This window comes from Passer domesticus, chromosome 11 (genome assembly GCF_036417665.1).
Source record: "Passer domesticus isolate bPasDom1 chromosome 11, bPasDom1.hap1, whole genome shotgun sequence".
Classification (NCBI taxonomy): domain Eukaryota; kingdom Metazoa; phylum Chordata; class Aves; order Passeriformes; family Passeridae; genus Passer; species Passer domesticus.
Window position 1 is genome coordinate 15,558,387 of NC_087484.1, and position 19,829 is coordinate 15,578,215.

Sequence of the window (19,829 nt, forward strand, 5' to 3'; positions counted from 1 at the left end):
TTTCGTTTCTGCTGAGCTCTGTCCTAACAATTCTAGTTTTATGATCAGTTCTCACTGAAGATTAACACATAAAGACTGAACAGGAAGTACTTGAATTATTAAGCATTGTAAGTGGTCAGGAAAATGCTATCTAAAAAGATTTTGTTCATCATTGAAATCCAAAAAAATTCTCCAGTATCAATATCCAAACTAAAATCTCACTAGACTGCTGATGTTTTTCAGCAATTTGTACCTATACTGGCCTCATCTTTCTCTGGTATTACATTACAATATTTCCTCTCCTTCTTTCATGCATATTGGTTGTTAGAGTTGAGGACAGTACCCTCAGTCAGATAGGGGATATTCAGCTGAAATATCTGTGTAGATTAAACAGATTGTTGTACAAGATAAAATACAGAATTAGGTTTCCATTACTTCCATATTAATTGCAAAAAGTTCATGCTCACCTTTTCACCTTTAGAACCTTTGGATCCTTTAGAGCCAGGTCTTCCCAGAAATCCACTTGAACCTCTTCTTCCTTTTTCTCCCCTGGCTCCTGGATCTCCTTGCTCACCTTTTGGCCCTTCTGGACGTACATATCTTGGTTCACCTTTTGATCCTTTACGTCCTTGATCTCCTCTGAAACCTGGAGGTCCCTAGGATAGAGTTATCAAAAGACTTTCAGTGCTAGATGTATGACATCTGTTTTCAAGTTTTCTTTTTTTTTAGAATTAAATACCTCAGAGGGGTATTCCCAATTCTAATTTTTATTCTCTGTAATAGCATACTTCAATAAATAAGGTTCTGGGGGGTTTTGTCTTTTCTTTTTCTCCTGCTATTAGTTCTTTTGACAAGACTACCATTTCATTTATGCTACTACAAACAGGAATAATGTAGCACAATTTAATGAGCGAAACCATGGCACAAAAAGAAGGACTCTAAGACCTAGAGATTTCTCCTCCACACTGGAATATTTTCCCAGGGACATTCTAAGTGCCATAGCTGGCTCTGCTCATAGTTAACTTCTCTCTTCCTTCTCTCCCCCACAGGTTACAAAGTGGGTACACTAGGCTCCAGTGGTCTTGGGCTCATGAACTCTGAACTCCAGCAAACTCCTGGCAAAGCCTGTTAGCAGGCTCACTCTGCATCTGTACAGCAACCACCACAACAAATACTTGTGAATGATTTTTTTATTGGACAGCACTGGCTGTGTTTTCCCACAAATAATTACTACTACAGGCACAAGTTAGCACAACCAAACAACACGTGTATGGCAGCAAGTGGCAGAATTCCCTCTTCATAACATTTCCCTGGAGGGAGTGTCCTTTGCAGCCCTGAAGAGGGTATCATGAGAAGCAAGTTTCTCTGCATAGCTGGGGCTTTAGCAACTCCTGAGTATGTGGGAAACAAGAGAAATAAGAATTCTGACAAAGATCACAGAACACAAAAATCCATATATGCTTTACAGCCACTGCCATGATTATGGAATTATATAAAAGAATAGAATACAGCACAGGTTAATCACACAGGTATTTATTTACCTGCTTCACTGCCTGGGCTAACTTGCTGCATTGAGCAACCAGGCTCATGTAAAGCTGTGTGAGCTATACATCACATTCTCAGCCTTGCCTCCCATGCTTACACATTCATTACTACAGGAAAAAACCTGTTGAGATCACCCAGTACGACACTGCACATAGCACTAGCCATGAGGTTTCTCCGAAATAATTCTTGTAGTATCTTAATGTTAATCTGAAAAACCAGTCTTACTTGAGCCCCTGGAAGCCCTGGTGTTCCTGGAGAACCTGGAGAACCTTTTGGACCTGTTGTTCCTTCTCTACCTGCAAAAGAATCAGTATATTTTGTAAAAAAAAAAAAAAGAAAACAAGGACACGGATTTTGACAAGCTCCAAAAACTGCACCCGGTGTTTAATGTTTCTGTTGTTACATTGACTACTCATCATAGCCTGAGCTGGCTTCAGGCTGCACCTAAAGCCTATCAGCACTCTGAGCTCCAATCTCTTAGGGCTTGTGCTCATTTCAGCAGAGTGAGCTGCCCCAGGCTCTTACACTCACCACCACCTCAGGGCTAGTTCAAGGACTGCAGACATGCTCACACCTGATTCTCATGCTAAAAACAAAATCCTTTGCACTCCTACTATCCTGTTAGGAACAAGATAATTTACCAGGCATGCCATCCTGACCACGAGGCCCAGGAGAACCAGGAAGGCCAGGCATTCCTGGAATGTAGCTACAATCAGTACACACACGAGCATCATCACCTAGAATGAAAATAAATCATTAGTTGATCCATAGCAAATAATTTTCAAGCTTAACTAATGTGCTACTTGCTTTGTTATAGCTAACACTTTCTGGCCAGGAGTGGTAGAATCATGGCCTTGACTCTGTTGGAAGATCACCTCTAACACAGTACTAAATGACCTGTGGTCAGAAAGTCAATCAGAACTGACTGCAATTAATTGAAGGGACAGAAACATTTGGTTTAAATTCCTTGATTTTTTCAAGTTTTAGCTAGCAATTTGGATACAGTCACTTTACTGATAAGCCAGATTCTAAGAGCATGTAAGGGACATGTGCTTCCAAGTAACAGAACTCTGCAACAATCAGGGTCCTTCTAATGACAAGCAAAGGGCAAAGAGATTCAGCAGTGCCTGTGGGTGGAAGTTGCAGCATCTTTCAGAGATGAAATGTCAGCAAGAACATAAAGAGTACAAAGCCCTACCAATCTGTAGTCACTGCTTGTTCCAGTGAAGACCTACACCCTAACACAGCTCTGTACAACCGTGCAGCACTGGCACATCACTGCTCTTTCAGCTGATGTTATGGGAGGAAGACATTTCACTATCCCTAATGAATGTTCTTAAAACTCTGAACTCAGCAAATTATTTAAAAGATCAATTTAACTTTAAAAAATCTAAACAGGATCCATGAAGATTACTAGTTTGTACCTACTTCTACTTCTGAGTGACAGTTATCTGAAACTGACCTCTCATGCCAGTATCTCCTGGAGGTCCTGGAGGTCCTGTACACCCTGGCTCTCCAGGAAGTCCTGGCAGGCCAGTTCCAAACGTTACTCTACCTGTTAATGAAATGAGCATGGCACCATTACATCACAGATTATTCAGACAATTCTCTGCTTGTTAAGGGAGGAAAAGCTTGCAGGGATGAGCTGGAAACAGTATTCTGATCCCTATGGATCCCTTCCAACTTGAGATATTCAACAATATATTTAAAAGAGAGCTACCTGGAGAAATCCAAAACACCTGCAACTAGAAGTACCTGGTTCTCCTGGAGGACCTGGCAATCCAACAGAACCAGGCCTGCCAGTAATACCAGGCAGTCCTGGAGGGCCTACTCTACACAAGCCAGTTTGTCCTCTCTCTCCTTTTGCTCCTTTTGGCCCAGGAAATCCTGGGGGACCTCTCAGACCAGGTCTTGACACACCTAACCAAAGGGGAAAAATAAAAAAAACAGAGTTAAAAAAGAAATGGCATTTCAAAGCTAAGTACTCTATAGAATGAGTGACAAACACACCAAATTCATTCCACAAATCTTTTTTATCTTGAAATATATTAATCAAAGTAAGACCCTACAGACACTTAAAAATAATTTTTACCTAAGTACTTGACACACCAAAGCTCTTGAGTGACAATTTTTTAGCACTTAGAGATATTTTTAAAGTCATCTGAAATTAATATTTGACAAAGCTGATTCAATGTAACAGACAGGAAGAACAATGTATTTTATTATTGCAAATACCTGGCCTACCAGCAGCTCCAGGAGGACCCTGTGGCCCTGCAAAAGCAAGGTATTAAAAACTTGAGTTAAACCACTCTATACTCTACAAAGTCACTGTTCAATAGCATTGAATACAAACTTTGATCTTTTGCATTTTAAGCTTAAAATTTAAAATAAGAATCTGGTTTTGCCGGAGTAGGCATCTACCACTCATGCAACTATTGCATACTGGCAATTATTTTTAAGGGTAAATAATGCTATAAATCAAAGTCTCAGGATACATTTCAAGTCAGCAATTACATGTGAGTCCAGGAAATAGTGTTGTAAAGGCAGAAGGTTGCTGGAAATGTAGTCTGCAATAAGCTCTTTGAGTGGACTGTTTTTACTACAGGATTGTAATTTTGATATCCCACTCACCAGGCATGCCACGTTGACCTTTTGGTCCTGGAGGTCCAGGGGGTCCTTCATCCCCTTTTTCACCAATCACATAATCGTAATACTCCATCTCAAGAGAAAGGTGGTAGGAAAAGAAATAGTCGTAAGAATTGAGAGAAGTACAGTACCTCACAGTGAGTACTTGATTAAAGCAATGTTTTGATGTCATTCATAATTTTGATGTTTTGACACCACAAGACCTTACTAATTACAAGCAACCAGAAACAAAATCAAAATTGTTATTAGCAGCAGTGTTTTTTTAGTACTCTGTCAATATCACAAACACTTCAGCATTTTACAAAGCTACTTCTTCTGAACAATTTAGGCAGAAGGTTTCCATTAGGTGCACATGGAGCCTTTAGGAAAGGCACTGGAGAGACAGCAGGACTAGACAGGGAAACAGTACTCACACCAAATTGCTTTCTTTAAAAAGTGTTCTTAGGATTTTAAAATTAAGGCCCCCTGTTCTGGAAGTGATTAGAAATTGATTTAAATACTAACTCCTGTGAATTTTTGTAACGGTTCTTTGACATCTGATCTCCTGCCAAAATTGCTGGATGCAGACAAGGTCTAACAAAGCATAGATACTGTATGCAACTCCATATGAAAGAGCTCATCTGTGTGAGAATCACAGCAATATCAGTACTTTGTGAAAGCCATGCCTGATTAGAGCATCACAGGACATCAATTATTGCCTCATACAAGCAATTTGGATTATTCTTATTAGAATAGTTCAGAAAAAGGATATATGAAGGTAATTTACACTTACTCGACCACAAGCTCCAGGTGGACCAGGGTTTCCTTTCATCCCCTTCATCAGAGATAGGTTTGTTTATTAAAAACAGTATATAGAATCACATTTACCCATTGTTACTTCAGTACATTGCTCAAAACTTTAAAGAAAAACAACTGTTCCTGACCAGTTCTTCACCACCCTGTGTCTGTTCCTTACACAGCTATTCAGCTGCATACACCAAAACCTACAGGAACTCATCAGCAGACACTGATGGACACCAGTTCAAACACATGGTTTGTTTCAGCTGATCCATTCCTTATTCCATAATACCCTTACTTGTCATCTCTTAGGCCAAGTGAAACACATTATATAAACAGTGATAAATGAAATTATATAATAACTTCCAAACATAAGCTCATCCTCAAAAGCAATAACAAAACTGTTGGACAATACCTTAGCTCCTTGCCTTCCAGCCAGTCCTGGCTTGCCCTGTTCACCCTTTTGTCCCTGCAGGTGACAGTACACAATTTCATAAGGATATAATCTTATTAATTTTAGAATCTTTTAACACTGACAACTGTAAGATCTAAAATGTAAGGCTTTAATCTTTCATGGTGATGGCAAAGTGAATGCAACTTGCTCAGGAGAAGAAACTGCAGTGAAAGACCCAGTTTGAGGTACAGCTCCATGTCTGCAGGAAAAGCTGCAAGTGTCCCATCCAAACCTGTATTCATTACAGCACACTCTAACGCTCCCAAGGAGAAGCTGCTCTGCATGGCACAAGTGTAGGATTCTCTAATCTGCTCTCCCCCTGCAAACTATTTCTGAAGGGGAGAAACTGAACACAACGCAAGACTCTTGCATTCAACACCCTGCCCCAGAACTTGCTCAAGTCTGCGGGATGGTGCTGATCTCAAGAGGTGTCAGCAGCACTAGGAGGGAAAACAGTGCAGACTAAGGCTTTCTGCAAGTGAATACAGGCAAGGGAGAGGAACTTCTTGGAGACTCATGCAGCTGAATGCACTGCTGGTGAGTAAAACTGAAATGGGAACAGAGCAATGACATGCCTTTTCCATGACAGAAAATTTTCGCTGTTAGCTGAGGCAATAGAGCTTTGTGGTCTGTCATTCAGTGCTCTTTGTCAGACTGGAATGTGTTTAGACTGCATGTGAAGGTCATTTTAGCATGACAAAGATGACGTTCTAATAAGATACATGTGCAATGGACTATTCTGGCAGTAAGAATTTTGGTAAGATATTTATTAGGTCACTGCGACTCTAATGATGTTGTGAAAGTAGAGCTGAAGTAAAAAGAACTGATACTTAACCAATTGAATACAGTACTTCAAACACATTTGAATAACTCCAACTTTTAAATTAGTACACAAATTAGACTATTTTGCTTCTAAGAACTATATTTTGACAAAATTACAGTCATCTTGTTCCAGGCCAAGACAGCCACAACCCTGACAATAACTTTTCTTCATAAAACAATGCCTTTGATCCTAGTGATTAAAAACTATTATTTCTCTTCGCAATTTATATTAAAGGGAATTAACTCTTTTGCAAAAATGTCAATGTGACTAAGCAGAAAAAACTCAGTAGAATTGTGCATAATTTGGAGTTGAGTCTCAAACTCATTGGACAGTCAGCAGCAAGCAACAGGTCTTTTTATTTGACATAGAAACAATGACATCTATGAACAGAGCCTCTTCCTCCTGCACATAAATCTGTGAGGACAGGGTGTGTTCCAAGGCCAGCTCCATGAAGGAAATGTTTCAGTGTATGCAAATCAACGTTCTGAAATACATTCCACAATGAGAGGAAAGCTGTGACAGGAAGACAGAACTATCACAAACAGGTGACTATCACTTAGAAAATATTTAGAAGGCTTCCTTCATTACCGGTAAGCCAGGTGGACCTGGGGCACCTTCTTTTCCAGGCTTCCCCTACAAAGGAAAAATGTAAAATAAAGTAAAAAATTTAAACTGAGGATATTGCATTCAAAGAGCATAGCAACTTGATGCTGTGTGCAAAACTGTAAATTGTAAACTGTATGTAAACTGTAAAAAACCTGTAAAACTGTAAAATTAAGGCTATTTTAAAGTATTCATTGATCATAACTGAAGTTCCTAAAACTCTACAAAACAGGTAGTAAGATATTCCACTGATATTTCTTCTCCTGTTTGTGGAGGATTATTTGTGCCAGACTCCAGCAGCACAAAGTGCCAGGCAAGTGCAGAAAGCTTGATGAATAAACAGGTGCTTGCAGAAATAAGACAAATGATAAAACAATACAACAACAATCAGCCCTTCCCTTGGGGAACTTGGAAGGATGCTGAAGGAAAACTCTCTGAACCCCATTTCATGTATGGGACAGTTTGAGGAGAAATTACTCAATGCAAAGGAATAGGGAGGGCACTTCAAAGGTATCTGAAGCAGGGCAGTGGATGGAAAAGTGAAAACAGAAGGGGGCAGCATGCCAGAAGTATCTGCTGCTTTCCATGGCCCATTTGGCAGTGTCTGCTGGGGTTCTGTATCTTGTGAGGCAACAAGAAACAATTGTTTGAGCAATTCATAACAAAATAAGGAGACAAAGGGAAGGGAGGCAAAAAATACTGCATAGCAGGACAAGGCTTTTGCAAGCAGAAGAATGTGAAAGAAACACAGAAGATGGAGGACTAATAACACATTGGATAGCAAGAATTTCTACAACTTTAGTAACTCAAATTAAAATTTCATTATATATAGAAATAATAATAACAATCAAGTTTCTCTCTAACATCATCATTATTATAGCACCATACAACTGAAGAACAGTTCTCAGGTAGTACCAGGGTCTTGTCTTGCTATCTTTCCTTGTGGAAGAAAATGTATTGCAACCACAAGAAGTATGAGACAAGTTTCAAAAAGATATACATTTGGACTGAATGAAATATTTAATTTGAAAATTATTTTTCTTAGTATTGCTTTCATAATGTGTTCAAAATCTGTATTCAAAAAATGTTGTAAAACATTTTTATTTTTTGACTATTTTAGGGTTCTCCCCTGATTATTTATCATTAAGTTGTTATGAATTAGTAGTTTAAGTTCCTAAGACCCTGCTCCTGTCATTGATTAGTTTTTACCTGAAAGTTTGAAAGGCATTTGAATGAAGGTAATAACTTTCCTTTAATTATCTTCCATAAAAAGGATATAATCAAGTAAATTGTATTTAATATGTTTTTTTAATAAATATTTTTCATATACTATGCTGTTAAGAAGTAACTCTTAGGCAACTTGCTTCATATTTCCACACAGGTGCTGGTTGAACTGTTTCACAGAAAGGAGTAACACATATATATTCAGCTGTTTGCACACACCTGTGCTCCTGGTTCTCCTCGGTCACCCTTTTCACTTTGAGAATCACCAACTGGCCCCTGGAACAAAATTGCACTGAGGATACTCATGTTCTGAAACTCACATTTTCTAAGTTAAATATTTATCTTATATTTTTTTATCTTTAAAAAATACAGCTGGAATGCTATTAATAGGTATTTAATTCCATTCATTAGTTCTATTCTTGTCATTAAAGGTTGAAATAATTAGTGTAAAGAACAGCATTTACTAGGTGATGCTGCCTGAACATCTGGATTTAAGGGATTTACTTCTGGTCACTTACTGTAAACCCCATTGGTCCTGGGGGTCCTCTTGATCCTTTTTCTCCTTTTTCTCCTTTCAAGTCCTATTATACAGAAAAGAAGAGCTTACTGTGGTGTCTTGGATTTTTCTATGCTTACCATTTCAGTCTGGTTCTACAAATAGGGAATCCTTATGTCACCAGCAGGATTCTTCGAGCAGAGATGGTTCTACTCAAACGATGAAGAAGCAAAAATTTTGTATCAGTGTAAGCCCGATGTTTGAAAAAGATGTCTGATGTTTTAAAAATGTTTCTGCACATTTCAAAATAGATCTAGGTCAAAACAACCTACCTGTGATTGCATGTGAAAGGAATGCAGTAACTATCCCCACAAATGGCAACAAGAAACAAGCAACAAACCCAAATAAACCTTAGTTGCTTCACTGGAGCTAGAGTTTCTTCCAAACATAATTGCAGTGGCTACCTACAGCATCCTTGTCTCTGTGGGTGCAAGATTAGACTATGCTACAGTGCAGCACCACTGGGCCATGTACTAAAGTCACTGTAAAGCCAAATTCCATTGTCTAATTATTACCTGGTTACTCATGTGTCAAATATGGAAGGAGTTTTGAGAGGTTTCTAAACAATAATGCCCAATGTTGCTGACAAATTGCCATTATCTCATAAGCCACCACAGCTGTGACCAGAAAGTGCTCCAGGTGCTCTGTATTTGATCTAAACTGGGAGAATTGGTGTACCTAAAAGCTGAACCTTGTTCTGCAATCTTTCTCTTCCCTCGTCAATTCTGTCTTGATGTAAAACTCACTTTTATTTCAGCACATAATGGAGAGGGACTTTGGCTGACTCCATAAATTAGATGCAAATTCCATAAGAAAACTGGAATCAAGAACATGTAGAAGGCTTGTCCTGTTAATATGTGAATACTTATAATTCTATCAACTACTGCTGTTCAATTTCTATATAAGGATACAATGCAAGAAATTTAATTCACAAAGCAATACTTAAAGCTGATTCAGACTATTTCCTTCCATATTTATTTTCTTTCCAAAACTTTCCATGATTACTCAGGTTTCAGTAAAAATAAAGAGAAAACAAACTACTAAATATACATGAACATGCTGTAAGCTTTTGTGAAACTCTGGTAGCTCAAAGTCTGACATTCTCAGTGCCAAGGCCCAGAGGTCAATGCAGCTGTAGCTTAGCCATTTAGAACATCCATGTGGATTTGGTGGAGCAGAAGTGATTTACTCTTCATGTACTCAGAGATTCCCAGCAGGTGGGGTACCGGTAAGCAAGAAGCATTGCATTGGCATGAGCAGATGTGCATGTGAGCACACAGGCTCAGCTGAGCTGGCTCCACACAGACACTCTAAGAGAGCTTAGAATCTAATTAAACAAGTTGGAAAAACATTAGGATGGGTAAAAGGAAATATCAGAGCAGTGAAGATGGAAACATCCTCTCAAAGTAGAACGTAGTCAGATGGCTTAGCTGAATGTGATGTTTAACAATTTCACTACCGTCATGTTGTCTGGTCCAGTTAACGTCACAATAACAGTTCCTGGAGGCCCAGGGGGTCCAGTTAACCCAGTGTCACCCTTGAAAGAAAAGAAAAATAGAGCAAATTATAAGCAGCATGTTTTTGTTATTTCAAATTACTACTACTATACTTTTGATATCATGAAAATTCTTCTGTCATTACACTCAGCCAATAATTTAGTTAAGACTTTGTTTGACATTTAAAGTCCAGTAAAGAGGTGGAAGATTTAATCTTCCCCTAGCTGATTAATATAAAAATGAATATGCTGATATCTGTTAAAGTTTCTGGAAATAATTTAAATTTTTAATCCTATTTATTTGGTACAAAACTATTTTGAATCAAGAAAAATTTCTCATTGATTACAATATTTATCTCTATTTAATTACATCAATGAGTACATTACATGAACTGTCTTTGGTGACATCCTCCAAACTGCAGTCTGGGCATTCCAGGGAGATCACAGAATCATGGTGGTAACAGACAAAGCTTTCATGTGTCCATCACTGACAACATAAGTAGTGAAGTGCACTTTTTCATTAAGTATCTTTGAGAACTGGGAAAGTCCTCAGTGTGATCTTTCCTGTGGACCTCAACAAAACAATATCTACAATTTTCAGTGATTTTAAACCAGGAATGCTTTTGCATGAATTTGCAGCACAACAACAAAGAATGTGTCACTCCTTCATAAGGAAGCAAGATGTTCCATGCTCACCTGAGCTACTGCTAATGAATAACCAGGTTTATAGGCTTTTTTTCCCCCCCAGGGAACTCCTTGCACATTCCTGGTAGTGATTACCATGTTAAAATCTGTGCAGGTCAGTTAGCATAATTGTGAGATGCTCTAATCTCTTGCAAGAGTATTCAGATTAGCTACAGTAGTCCTGCAGCTGCAGGCTGGGTGCTGTGAGACAATGTGGGCATTTGTAGTAATTCCTGGTTTTGTGTCAATTACATGGAATACAAAGGAAGTACATGAAAGACAAGTTATCCAATTTTTATTCAAAACCTGGAGGTTTTGCTAGCATCACAAGGGCTGATACTGAAAATACATTGGACAGAAGTTGTGAGACTACAAATGCTACATATTCACCACTGTTTATCTGCTTAGATAAGCATTTAGGAACATCACACAAAGTATATATATCAGTTTAATGCTATGTGTTAATAAATGTTTATTACTGGCTTCTCTTCAGTGTCTGATCTTCTGTCTAGACATTTATCTCATTGGCTTTTATGTGAAAACATTTTTGACCTTAGAGAGCATTGCCATGTTTCCATTTTTCAACAAAAGACTCTCACATATATACTGAAAATTTGCATTTTACAGGACTTACTTCCCCAAACATTTCACCATAGCAAATCAGAAAATGCAAAAAACAGAAACACAACTTATAAAATATTTAAAGCTTCTTAAGAAATTACCTTCCTTCCTTTGGCTCCTATTACTTTCAGTCCCATAAGACCCTGAAAAAATCCCCAAATGTTATTTTTTAAAATCTTACACTTAAACATGGGTTGATTCATGTTACACATAACAGAAGTTTTCATTTTTTTTACCAGTCTGAGACTACCTTAGGTCCAGGAGGTCCTGGTTTCCCTGGCATGCCCTACAAAACACAAGAAAAAAATCCTCAGCTAAAAAATTTACAATCTTGTTCTCTGATATAGGTGCTTTCAAGTACCCAACTTCCACAGAACTCATATCCCATTTTTACTCTTTCCTCCACCTTTACAACTGCAAGCCATTGTCAGTGGGTGACAGTTTATACAGTATAGTTACAAACATATGCATCTCTCAATGTTATATATATTAGTATTTAAAGTGAATAAATAGTTATTTGAAAATTAAAATTTATGCCCACATGGACAAGTGATGCTTCTGAAAATATAGAAATTATCATGCATAAAAATAATCAAAAGAAACTGAAAAAAAAAGATGTGTGCAGAAAAACATAGTTTTTACATACATATATGTCTAGACCTCAAATAAGTCTGGGAGAGTAAATTCCAATTCCATAGGGTTTAGGGGAAATCAAAGCTCAAAGTAACAAGTGAAACAAATTCATACTAAAGGTCCTGGAGGGCCCTGTGGTCCAAGTTCCCCAGGATATCCTTGAGCACCCTGGGCACCCTGCATATTAAAAAAGAAACAGGAATAAATCTCCTGGCAAGATTATGAGCAAAATACAGCACCAAATTCAATGAACTGAATGAGAAACAGAGGAGGAGCTCTGCTTCTGAATTTCCTTTTCCTGTCTCAGGGAAACACAGAAGTATAATTCTTCCTCACTGCTTCATTATTTGGCATATGTTTTGAAACACGAGAAAACATCTGTTCCAATACTAAACTAGTCAAGTGAAGATGCAAGTCCTCAGAAATGTGGACTCATAATCCATACGGCCCTATTAATGACTCTAATAAGCCTTCAATCCTTCAAATATTCTATGCAATAAATCCTATACTTTAAAGCTTTTTTCAAATAAATGAAAAATTAAATATTTTTATTTTCTTTTTAATTTAATGCTCTCTGTTTATTCCAATAGTCAGAAGAAATGTCAGCCCTGCCTTCCCCTGTTAATGTTTGTTCTTGAAATATGGACCATTCTTTCCTTTGTTAGTACTCTAGAAGTTGAGCTGGTCTATCCTGCTCAGTCTTAACTTCAATGGGAATTTTAGCAGTTGGACTTGATGGCCATTATAGGTCCCTTCCAACTGAACAATCCTATTCTATGTGTAGGGTAAACTCATATCTGTGACCAGTTTTTCTCACTACCTGAAATACTGTTTTTCTGGCCTGCAAACTGACTGATTTTGGTTTAGAAATCAGTGACACAATTCTAAAAATACTGTATCTATATTAAGTAAATAATACACTTAAGTAATGTAAAATAGCAAACAATTTTAATACATAGTCATGTTATATAGAATGTGTTTATACATATAACTGCATATTTTTACACATATCTATCTCAGCACCCCTTATTTTGAGTTACCTGGAGACCAGGCATTCCTGGTAATCCAGGATCACCTTTTGCACCATATTCTTGGCTATATCCCTCGGCAGGGTACCCCTGGACAATTAGATAAAAACAAACATAAAAATTATGCTGTAGAACTCTGTAGTGCAACAAATCTTCTAATACACTTTGTAGGGAAATAAGCAACATCAGAACTGCATAATGATGGAAACTGTCTACTATGGATAGCTCTACCTTTGGAAAAGATTTTATGAAACCAAATATATCTTTTGCAGGCCTTCCAGTTCTCTGTTAGGAGCAGTCTTATTTTCAGATATACCTACATTACTCATGCACAATCCTTGCTTTCAATTTATTTTGATAATCTTTATTGCTATAAAACACTCTCTAGTGCATCTGCAAATCTTTATATGAATTCATAAACTGCTTGGGGGAGAAGCTTAGTTCTTTGTGTGCTTGAAAGTGTTAAATTAATAACAGGCAGTAACAGTAATTTGAGGGAAAAAATTACAGACCATTTTGCAACCTGAGGTGAATGCTACTAGGACAAAGGAAGTACCAAACTTTGTGGTTGCTTCTTCTGGAAGGTAAACCTTCTGTTTCCCATGAATGGAGATATAAAGAGCAACAAACATACACACAAACTGTGGATAACCAATAAATATTTCATGTAATATCTTGCAAAAAACTGACCTTCTCTCCTTTGATACCAGCAACTCCCTAGGAAGAATCATATTGAAACAGAAAAATAAGAGTACTGAAATAAGACACACACACTCTAAGTAGTGTCTAAGCTTGGGGCTCTTCAGGTGAGTTATTTTCATTAAGAAGGTGCATAGCCAGGTTTATATTTACTGGACCAGACTTTAATTTAAGAAGAAAGGACATATTATATAAAATAGTCAATCTCACAGGTACAACACTACAAATGAAGGCAGAACAGGTTTGAATCCTGGTCTTAATAAATGAATAAATAAAATCAGCAAAGCTGGCAAAATAAAGATAATATTTAAAAGTTATTAGATGTGAAGCCAATGGAACTCAAAAGGCAGCATTCCTTTTCCATTTGTTTAAAAGTTTCTCTTTCAAACACATTTCTCAGTGAAAAAAACCCAAATCCTGGGATTAAAGCAGTGTGCCCAGAGTGAGAAGTTCTGGGTTTAATTCCTGGTTCTTACTGACTTAATTAAGCCATTATTTCCTCAAAGATACTTAGGCATGAACTGAAACTGCAATCTGGGAGATTTCAGTTTCAGTTCATTTAGATTACCTCTAAAAGTGTCCAATATCCTGGACACTTTTAGAGGTAGGTGGTAAATCTTCATGAGTATCCCATGACAGCTAACTCCAGTCAATGAATTTCATGCAGTCACTAGCTAAGTTGAGACCAAACATGCAGACAAAGCATTACTTTCAACTTTGGTCTCATCACACAGTTTTCATACTAATAAAATGGGGTTACCAACATATTTCAACTATTGTCAGTATGAGCTAACATGAGGCTTTATTCTCCTTCTGGGACTGGCTTTACGTGGTGGGAATGCACACAATCATGAATGTCACACTTACTGGGAGGCCTGGAGCACCTCTTCGACCTGGAGGACCTGGAAACCCTTGGTCACCCTGAAAGTGGTAACAGCGATTGTTAATGCATCTTTGGTTTATTATTTGGCCTGATTTTGTCAAGTGATCACAGAAGTTTTCTATGCTATCACACTAAATGAACTGTGAGTTCATGATCACTGTGTTTTGCTAGAAGAGGATTTTTCTTGCATTTTATGCAGCTTGACTTCTTTCCTAGATGGTTCAGATTAGTTCAGAGTTTCACTAGAGATCGATGATTTTCTGTAGTAGGCATTATTCTGACTCCCTCTTTCAGAATGTTCACAGAGCAAAGAAAACCTGGTAAATCTGCTCCTTAACATTGAGCCTTTTCACTTAATTACTTTCAGGGTTTATGAATTGCCAACTGCAAGCTAGATACTGGCAAAATAAAATGGATTAAGTATCTCCTTTATAACCCACTGCAACAAAAGGACACCTTGGACAAAACTGATTAGGTCTCCTGGATTTAATGAAAAAAGTACTATCTGTCAAAATATCAAATGTTATTCTTATCTTCTAGCAAGGCCCATTAGAATGTATTATTTAAGTATTTATTTTGCACAAAAAGGTAGCACTTCTGCTTTCTCTGGTCCCATGACACAAGTTTTTCTAGCCGATAAAGTCACAAAGCAAAACAAGTCAAAGTTGTTGTAGACTGGGGGGAAATTTAGAACACTTTTTGGGCATTCCCAAGCACAGCCAAATGCAATGTCCAGAACAATCAGCTTGGTTTGTACCTTTGTGCCATTGCATCCTGGAACACCTGGGAGACCAGGAGGACCAACAGTTCCTGGTTCACCCTAAAAGAAGCACAGAGTTGACATAAGCTTTGTTTTTGTACATTCATATTGCCTCACAGAAACACTGAAAGAGTTTTTGTTGGAGCAATGTTCACAAGACTTGACAGATTACAATGTGTTCTTAAATCATTACAGTGAGTAAGAATTGCTGATGCCAAGATTTTTATCTCTAGGCCAATTGACAGCAACAATGCTGATGTTGAGACTAGAGTGAGCACATTGAGCTGAGGATAATTGTGCACTAAAGACTGAAGTAAGAGAGAAATGGTTAAATCAGTTTCATTTTTACTTACAGGAAGGCCTGGAGGACCTGAAAATCCAGGTATTCCTGGGACTCCCTAATGATATGAAACCAGAGAAATAACATTATGAATATTAAACAAAAGCTCATTAGGCAATTTTTCTTTGATTACAGTCATAAGAATGAATGCAAGTATGATTCTATTAAAATATCACTACCTCCTTAACTCTTCTGACTGTGAATCAAGCATAATGGTTACACACAGGTAATACACACTGGTTTTGCCCACAGCAAAAACCAAACAACTCTTTGTGGTAACCTAGTCTGACTTTTTCACTGCACACCCAAATATTGAATACATACAGCAACAACCTTGGATGTAAGGTGCAGCAAAAAGGGCAAAAGTTCTAAAAATAAGTGATACTAGTGCACAGACCATGTAATAAATTTTAACCATACTTTGAAATCAGACGGTGTTTTGCTTTTATTTTCTCAAATTATTGAACCAAGTTGGCAATTAGCATGACATTTAATACATGTAAGTTTGTTTAAAATACAAACACTTACTCGTATACCTTTGGGTCCAACTAAGCCTGTAAGCCCTGGAGAACCCTAGATCAAAAATGGAAAGGGATGTCTTTCAGTACATTTCAATTGAAAAAGAGCACATAAATGTCAACAGGACAGACAATATTTTCAATATAAATACCAAAATGTGCACACAGAACCAGCCATATAAATAAATAAATCAATGGCCTATTACAGCCAAAAAAGGAAACAAGAATTTCATACAAGTTGCATGAATTGTGGTGTCTTTCCTTCCCTTTCAGTGTTTACAGGGTATGTATCACAGAATACTTCAAGCTGGAAGGGACCTTTGACTAGAAAGTGTTGCTAAAAACCTCATCAAACTTGGTCTTGAACTTTCAGGGGTGGGGAACCTGTTCAGTGTCTCACCACCCTCATAGTGGAAAAATATATCTCATCGTAGGTCCAAACAAATAACCATGTATGTTGAGAAAGTAGTTTCCGTGGATTTGGTCAAACTGAGACCTGGAGGTGCTTCCCTGTGAGAAAAAAGCTGGAAGGCTCCCAGATACAGGTGATGTCTATCAGATAGATGTATGTACTCTAACCTGCACTGTTGAGCATGGAAAGGAAGCTTGGAAGGGGGCCAAGCAGGATGGGGGAACAAGACTGAAAGAAGCCAGCAAAGAATGCAGTGACGCTGGACCATCTGCACAGAACGTGCCGGAATTCTTTCAAGATGCTTAGAGCTTTAGTACTAGCAAGAAAACTTTACCGTTCCCAGAAAGGAAATGGAAAATCCTGGGCCACATTCCATTTCAGATAATGTAGAGGCATTGGAGAGGAGAGGCTAACTAGCACACATTACAACACATGGCAATTCAAGCTAACAGAGATCTTCTTGCTAGATAAATTAGCCTTACTTTTTGCCATTCTTGTAGAATTATTATCACTTACTGGAAGAGAAATGTTGTACTAAACGCTTCAATGAGTTCAGATAAAAGCCTCATCAACATGTATCACATCTACATGAGTATCACTACCAGAAAGTATTGCAAAAATAAGATAGGACAGAATAATGCAACAATACTTCAATGAAAATGATAAAACTCATTTGGTTAAAGGTATAGTTAAGTGCTGTAGCCATATTAATGAAGGTCCTAGACATAAGGCAGTGCCTTCCTGATTTACACTATGGCTGAGTTCACACTATATTTAGACAAAAAATAAGTTATTCACCAGAGTGAATTTATTGATAACAGCAAGATTACTGTTCCTCAAGACAAAATATGCATAAAACACTTTTAATGCACAATTTTTTGTTTTTTCTACTCATGCAGGAGTTACTGAAAATTCATATTCAGCCTCAGTTAGGCATACAGGAAAGAAAGCAAGCTCAGGTCACTGAAGCCCCTCCCTCCATACTGCAGGCAACCAGGTATGTCCTAAACAGACCAAGACTTATGTGAAAAAACACTTTTCTCTTCAAATTTCCTTAAATCTGTTTGTTATATTTGCCTCATTAGTAGCTTGTTTACTTTCTTTTCAGCAACAAATGTCAAGATGTTAATCAATACTAAGACAAAAACTGAGGTATGCTGCATAAATCTGTCTAGACCCATGTTCATTGTCTCTGGCGATTTAATTCAGCTGCTTTAGCACTGGCCAATGGACAGCTGACAACAAAAGCCCATGGTCATATCAGCCTTACTCTTATATAGTCAAAATGACCCTTGCAGCTGGTGACCAAACAACATCCCTACCAAATGGGAAGCTCTGAGACACGTTTTGGTTTGGTTTTGTAAAACAGAATTGTCTACAAAGCCATAGCTAACTTTAACTGTCAAGCACAGTAGTTTTTCTGTACCTCTCTGTCTCACATACATACCTACCTTTGGTCCCTGTGGCCCTGGAGGCCCTTCTGGACCAGGAAAGCCTCTTTGACCAGGTGGACCTGGAACACCAGGAAAGCCTTTTTCTCCCTGCAAACATTGAGAAAATTAAACTCTTCAAATATCCATAAATTCCCCTTTTGATAGCTTATTTCTGAAGCATGTATTACCAAGTACCTCTTGGTTTTGTGCTGCTGCAGAAAAGCTGCATCCACTGCCCTTGCCCACACTGACCTGTTTTTGTGGTCCATCTGGGCTGACACAGCTCCATGTGCTCATAATTCCAGCTGAATTATCAGAGCACAAGACAGTACTCAGAGTACAGAAGCTAGCTGACAGCATGGAAAGTTTAAGAAAGCAGCTGATACATATTCCTTGTTAATATTGCTATATTATGTTTAGCAACACAAATTGAGAAACTTAATGGCCACTTGTCACAGCATATGCCACAGCACATGCCACAGTTGAGACAGCCATAATACACAGAGTATCATCACACAATTCAGAAAGCTTCAGCCCATACTGAGTAACACCACACCACATCAGAAAGCTTCAAGAGCCATCCCTTCTTGTTCTTTGTCCCAGCCTTTTATCCCCTCATGCTGATGCCCTGCCCCTGTGTGCCCTCTGCTCCCTTTGGTGGTTGCTCAGTGCCCCTGGGCACTCCATGGCTCATTGCTGTCAGTGCTGCTCACCTGCTGCTCACAGCTGTGCCCACTGGGGATGAGCTGGGCCAGCCCATCCCAATCACCACAAACTGTGTGCCTACAGCTTCTGCTGTATAGCAAGGTTAGTTCCAAACCATCAATCTCTCTTCATGAAAGCCAAGGAAGAAGACAGTGGGAGTCAAATGCAACAAAACCATTCAGACAGACTAAAAACCCCTTGCTTTACATGACACATATCTTAAATTTTTCTGGATCTCAGAGATTATGACACCAATTTACTTTTTCATTTTTTTTTTTGTTTTGTTTTTTTTTAAAGATCAAATTCAAATACATAAACTAGAGTGAAAGGGGCATTTCCAGTTTTTTAGTTAAATATATAAGATGCAAGTCTTAACTTGGTCTAAATAAAGTGTTTCAAGCCTGGAAGCTCATGGAAAAAGTGTTTCAGCCCTTCAGAGACAGCAATTTAGCATGCTCATTTTTACATCAGAGAAGAGCTGCTGGTTCAAGACCTTTTATATCACAACATGACATAGGAGAGAGAGAATGGGATTTTCAGTTCTCTCAGAGCCAATTTTCCTATTGCTTTATACAAAGTTATACAAAGAAAGCATGTGAAATTTTGTTGTGACAAAGTTTGAGTGTCTTATTTGATGTACAAGACAGGAGCCAAGAGATGTCTCTGGGAAGCCAAAATATTCTGACTTTTCTCTGCACCAATTCTCACTTCTCAAAATCCCAAGGCTTCTGAATGAAATAAAAAATTTAAAAATAATAATTATATATATTTGTATCTCTCAAGATAGAAGGTAATCCCATAATAGTTTGACACATACAAAATAAGAATTGCATTATAAAGTGTGTGTGAGAGCTATATAATAAATCGGCATAGCTTTTTATAAAAAATAATTTATTTCTATTGTATGTTCTGTAGCAGCATCCCAAGGTAGGGGAGGATTGCTATCCCAGGATGAGCCGCTGGAGGGGGTTCGGGGCCAGCTCCCAGGAAAATCAAACTCCTCGACCTGCC

At 38.1% G+C, this 19,829-nt stretch overlaps 1 protein-coding gene across 3 annotated transcripts in view; it reads right to left on the bottom strand.

Moving 5' to 3' along the window:
- COL4A3 (collagen type IV alpha 3 chain) overlaps positions 1–19,829 on the bottom strand; it is a 57,990-nt gene that overhangs the window by 25,777 nt on the left and 12,384 nt on the right. The window contains exons 1-24 of one of the 3 annotated variants that reach the window (XM_064385933.1): positions 18,309–18,723; positions 18,132–18,221; positions 16,279–16,323; positions 15,764–15,808; positions 15,408–15,470; positions 14,635–14,688; positions 13,759–13,785; positions 13,081–13,158; positions 12,155–12,217; positions 11,658–11,693; positions 11,509–11,550; positions 10,067–10,144; positions 8,570–8,632; positions 8,271–8,327; positions 6,813–6,857; positions 5,363–5,416; positions 4,943–4,984; positions 4,156–4,243; positions 3,760–3,795; positions 3,280–3,444; positions 2,987–3,079; positions 2,166–2,261; positions 1,750–1,820; positions 447–635 (exon numbers count right to left, since the gene is read on the bottom strand). In XM_064385933.1, coding sequence (XP_064242003.1) covers positions 447–635; positions 1,750–1,820; positions 2,166–2,261; positions 2,987–3,079; positions 3,280–3,444; positions 3,760–3,795; positions 4,156–4,243; positions 4,943–4,984; positions 5,363–5,416; positions 6,813–6,857; positions 8,271–8,327; positions 8,570–8,632; positions 10,067–10,144; positions 11,509–11,550; positions 11,658–11,693; positions 12,155–12,217; positions 13,081–13,158; positions 13,759–13,785; positions 14,635–14,688; positions 15,408–15,470; positions 15,764–15,808; positions 16,279–16,323; positions 18,132–18,221; positions 18,309–18,473 — 1,785 coding nt within the window. In that variant the 5' untranslated portion in view covers positions 18,474–18,723. Of the gene's footprint in view, positions 1–446; positions 636–1,749; positions 1,821–2,165; positions 2,262–2,986; positions 3,080–3,279; positions 3,445–3,759; positions 3,796–4,155; positions 4,244–4,942; positions 4,985–5,362; positions 5,417–6,812; positions 6,858–8,270; positions 8,328–8,569; positions 8,633–10,066; positions 10,145–11,508; positions 11,551–11,657; positions 11,694–12,154; positions 12,218–13,080; positions 13,159–13,758; positions 13,786–14,634; positions 14,689–15,407; positions 15,471–15,763; positions 15,809–16,278; positions 16,324–18,131; positions 18,222–18,308; positions 18,724–19,829 lie in introns of those variants that run through there. The other 2 variants (XM_064385935.1, XM_064385934.1) reach the window with 2 other exon arrangements.